Source organism: Fundulus heteroclitus, chromosome 12 (assembly GCF_011125445.2).
Source record: "Fundulus heteroclitus isolate FHET01 chromosome 12, MU-UCD_Fhet_4.1, whole genome shotgun sequence".
Classification (NCBI taxonomy): Eukaryota; Metazoa; Chordata; class Actinopteri; order Cyprinodontiformes; family Fundulidae; genus Fundulus; species Fundulus heteroclitus.
Genome location: NC_046372.1, coordinates 3,673,211 through 3,677,062, shown reverse-complemented (window position 1 = coordinate 3,677,062; position 3,852 = coordinate 3,673,211). Strand labels below are relative to the sequence as shown.

At 41.9% G+C, this 3,852-nt stretch overlaps 1 protein-coding gene across 1 annotated transcript; it reads right to left on the bottom strand.

Annotated features, from left to right (window-relative positions):
* Window positions 1–2,113: 2,113 nt before the first annotated feature.
* LOC105919080 (hydroxycarboxylic acid receptor 2) lies at window positions 2,114–3,852 on the bottom strand. The gene has a single exon (XM_036144799.1). The coding sequence runs from the start codon at window positions 3,850–3,852 to the stop codon at window positions 2,899–2,901; it is 954 nt and encodes a 317-aa protein (XP_036000692.1). The 3' UTR covers window positions 2,114–2,898.

Below are 3,852 nucleotides of genomic sequence, written 5' to 3'. Positions count from 1 at the left end.
TGGGTAAATAAGTTTATGTGCTCATTTCCTCCACTGTTTAGGTGGTGGATCAACCAATCAGCTCTCTGTTTCTTTCGGTTGTTGGTATAAATAGTTTGTGATTAGAGTGTGTAAATAAACAGTGCTAAAAATAGAAAATTTGTGTTTTTGGAGGAAGGGGTGTTTTGTGTGTGTGTGTGTGTGTGTGTGTGTGTGTGTGTGTGGGGGGGGGGGGGGGGGGGGGGGGGGGGTACTGTAGTTTTATGACCAAATGTCAAAAATTGCACCAAACAGTGCCAAAATGGAAAAATTATTCTTCCCCCAATCTAAACATGTATAACTTCTCAGTTACTTGTTGTGTGGACTCCAAACTTGCTACAGATGTAACTGCAATGTTACAATTTATTGTGTTTATTTCCTTCTTTACAGCAAAGATTTTTCTTGTTTTTTTTCTTAGAGGGAATTTATTTTTTGGGCATTTAAATCTCATTTACTTAGGCCCAGAATAATTTACTCTCACATTTTCATCCTCCAGAACCTTTATGTTAGTTGATAACAAGATTAGAAGTTTAGACATTTTACAAGGTAACAAATGCCTTAAGAAGTATGAGTATGCATTTTTTTGAAAAATAGACCCTGGGGTATTCTTCTCTTGCCAGAGGAAACATTTGCCGTGGGCGTTTAAATGAACAGTACAAACTCAATCAAACAGTTTGGCTTTCACCAGAAAACGCTGCCTGGGTAAACAGGGCCTCAAATATCAGCTAATCAGCAGAGCTCTGTAGAGCTTGACCACATGCTGGAGAGGCAGTTTAGCTGTATGATTCAGACGTGTCGGGCAAGGAAAACGTCTTATGTTCCAGTACACCGGCCCATGGCGAATTGAGTTTTGAGACCACTACTTTTTTCTTCTTGTATCAAACTTGCCCTCCAAAATTGCCCCTAAAGGTTCTGGGTTGGTTCCTTTAGTTTAGGCCATAAAACACTTTCTAATAAGGTGTAAGGGTTTATCCAGACTTGCTTCTTTGCAAGAAAGTACCCTTTCCCCTTGATGTAGACCAGAAGTTCTAAAAATTGTTGGGACTCCACTTTGGCTCACGAATATGTCAGCAAGGGGTCTTCCTCTTCAGAAACTAACCTAAATAGCAAAATGACAACAATGAAGCATATATCTATTCTATCAATTATATGAAAATAATAGTACTTGATTATAAATATAAGCAACATATTGGCCAATATATAGATTTTTACCAACTAGTAAAAATGCTTACATGCTCAACCAAGAGCCAGGGTAACGAGCCTCCCTTTTTTCTTTGTGTAGCGCTGAGGTAGACACATTGAGAATACAGCAGGTTGTCGTCAAACAGGCAGAAATTCCTACTATGTTTTCAGTGTTACTCTCACCCTCTTGGGTACCTAATTTGTTCCTCTACACAGAAGGATTGGGATTTTATTGTCTGATAGATAAATTCCCAGTAAAATACATTGAGGATTTTGTCAAAATGTGGAAAGGTTCAACCACGTTTACCTTCTAGCCGTCATATAGCATTCTGAAACGATTGATATTTGAGATGTAGAATAGGTTGATTTCTATGTTTGTGTGGATTAAAATCCTGCACTGATTAACTTCATCCATCCATTTTCCTACTAGCTTATCCCTCGTGGGGTTGCGAGAGGTGCTGGTGCCTATCTCCAGCTGTCAGAGGGCGAGAGGCGGGTGCACCCTGTACAGGTTGGCACTAAATAACTTTCACAATCACAACCTAAATAATGTGACTGGAATAATGCAGAAAAAAACTAAAACGTATCGTTCCAGTGGAAGGAAAAGTACACCTGAAATATTTTATCAATTATTAAACTATCATAGAGCCAAAGCATTGGGGCATTGTGTATTTTTTTTAATCTATTTTTAGAATATTTCCTTAATGTGCATTAAATACAATTCCAAGTAGACATATTTTAGCCACATTTAATGAGGTTATGGGAAGTGTTAAGATTTGGGCCCGTTCCTGTTCCATTCATCACCGCCCATCTCACCCGGTTTGAAGATTTGGTAGCAAAGGAAGAAACAATTACCAGAGACTAAACACTTTTAACATGCATGTATTTATTACATTTGGAATTCAAAACAGAGACAAACACTTATGCATATTTACTGTATTTACTCGACATCCTACACAATATTGCTGCAAGCGATTTGTCTGCACTCATACCCCCAATCACATGTTTTAATAGACTAAGCACCCCCTCCCAATTAGTTTGGGGGTGTGAGAGCCCAGACATTGAGGCTCCAGTTTCTATCTGCTCCGAAACAAAGGAGACTGTTCTCCCAAGGGTCTTCGTGAAGTAAGGCTGATTTAGCACCCAAATGTCCTATCAGGGGTCCACCCAGATGACCTCAAGAACCATAAAATAGCTTTCAGACCTTAAAAGCAAACACCCTGTGAGCTGTGCCTGTTGTCCTTCCAGAGTTTGAAAGAATTTAATTGCTTTCGAGTGAATCTTGCAAAAAACCCACCTTCTGTAAACTCCAAGACACAGTTTAGGGATTAAAAGGTAACACTTGTGTTTTTCATAAAAATGCCTGATTAAGACAACAACTTATCATATATTTTCATAACAGAAGCAATAGGTCTCATTAAAGCAATGTACTCAATGAAACTGAATAAAAAGTGCACCATTTTCATATTAAATGCTTAGCAAAAGAAACAGCATAAAAAGTGCATTCATGGTAAGTTATATATAAACATGCCGAGACATGCTTGTGCTAGGAAAGTGCAAATTACATATTTTCAATAGCTATAAGGGAAGTAAAGATAGCATCTTATTTGCCGTAACTCAAACGTGATGCTAAATAGGGAAACTTGACTCCTCTCTAACCGAGTTTTAGCTCTGAATCTGCAGATCCGAGTTTTTCGGTCACAGCTGGCTGAGCGAATGGGATCCCGTATCACGTGTTTTCCTGTCTGTGCTTTCACCAGTCTCTGCCTGTGGCAGATGCAGAGTCTTCCTGCAGATGTTCTTAAAAGCCGGGCTGGAGAAATAGTAGACCACGGGGTCCAGCACACTGTTGAGATAAGTCAAACTGATGGTGATGTAAAACCCTGTGGTTAGATGTTCAATATCACTACAACTGAATCCTTTCAGCATCTTGATCCACATGGCCAGCAGAGTGATGTTGCTGGGGAGGAAGCAGATTATGAACAACACCACCACCACCACGATGAAGTACAGAGCCTTCTTGAACTTGGCCTGGTGGGCCAGCTGTCTCTTCCTCAGGTGGCTGATGATGTGGAAGGTGCAGTAGAGAATCACCAGCAGGGGCATGTAGAACGAGAAGAGAAAGGTGAATTTATGCCAGGACAGGTTTCCTCTGGACTCTGTGTCCACCATAAAGCTCTCGCAGTAGGTTGTGTTTATGTGTTGCAGAGAGAAGACGTGGGCGGTCATCGTAATGGGGACCAGCCACAGCACGATCGCTCCCAGCATGGCCTTGCCAGCGCTCAGAGAGTTCAGAGGATGGTGGGGATGCACCACACGCATGTACCTGTCTACGGCGATGGCCATCAAGAAGAAGGTGCTCCCGCTGCGGTTCATCGCCAGCATGAAGAGGCAGATGTTACAGAGTTTCTCACCGAACATCCATTTGATTTCTGAGAGGTAATAGTTGGCCCGGAGGGGCAGAGCCAGGATGAGCATGAAGTCGCTCACTGCCAGGTTGAAGAGCAGCACCGTGCTGCTTTTCCAGGGCCTCAGGTGGAAGCAGAAGATGAACAGAGCCAAACCGTTTCCTACCAGACCCAGAATGAACTCTGTTACAAGGAGAGGAGGGAGCGCTCGGATCAGCACGGCTCCACTGAAGTTGCACCGCAT

Coding starts and splice junctions, on each gene's coding strand:
- LOC105919080 (XM_036144799.1), bottom strand. CDS start 3,852: ATGCGGTGCAACTTCAGTGGAGCCGTGCTGATCCGAGCGCTCCCTCCT.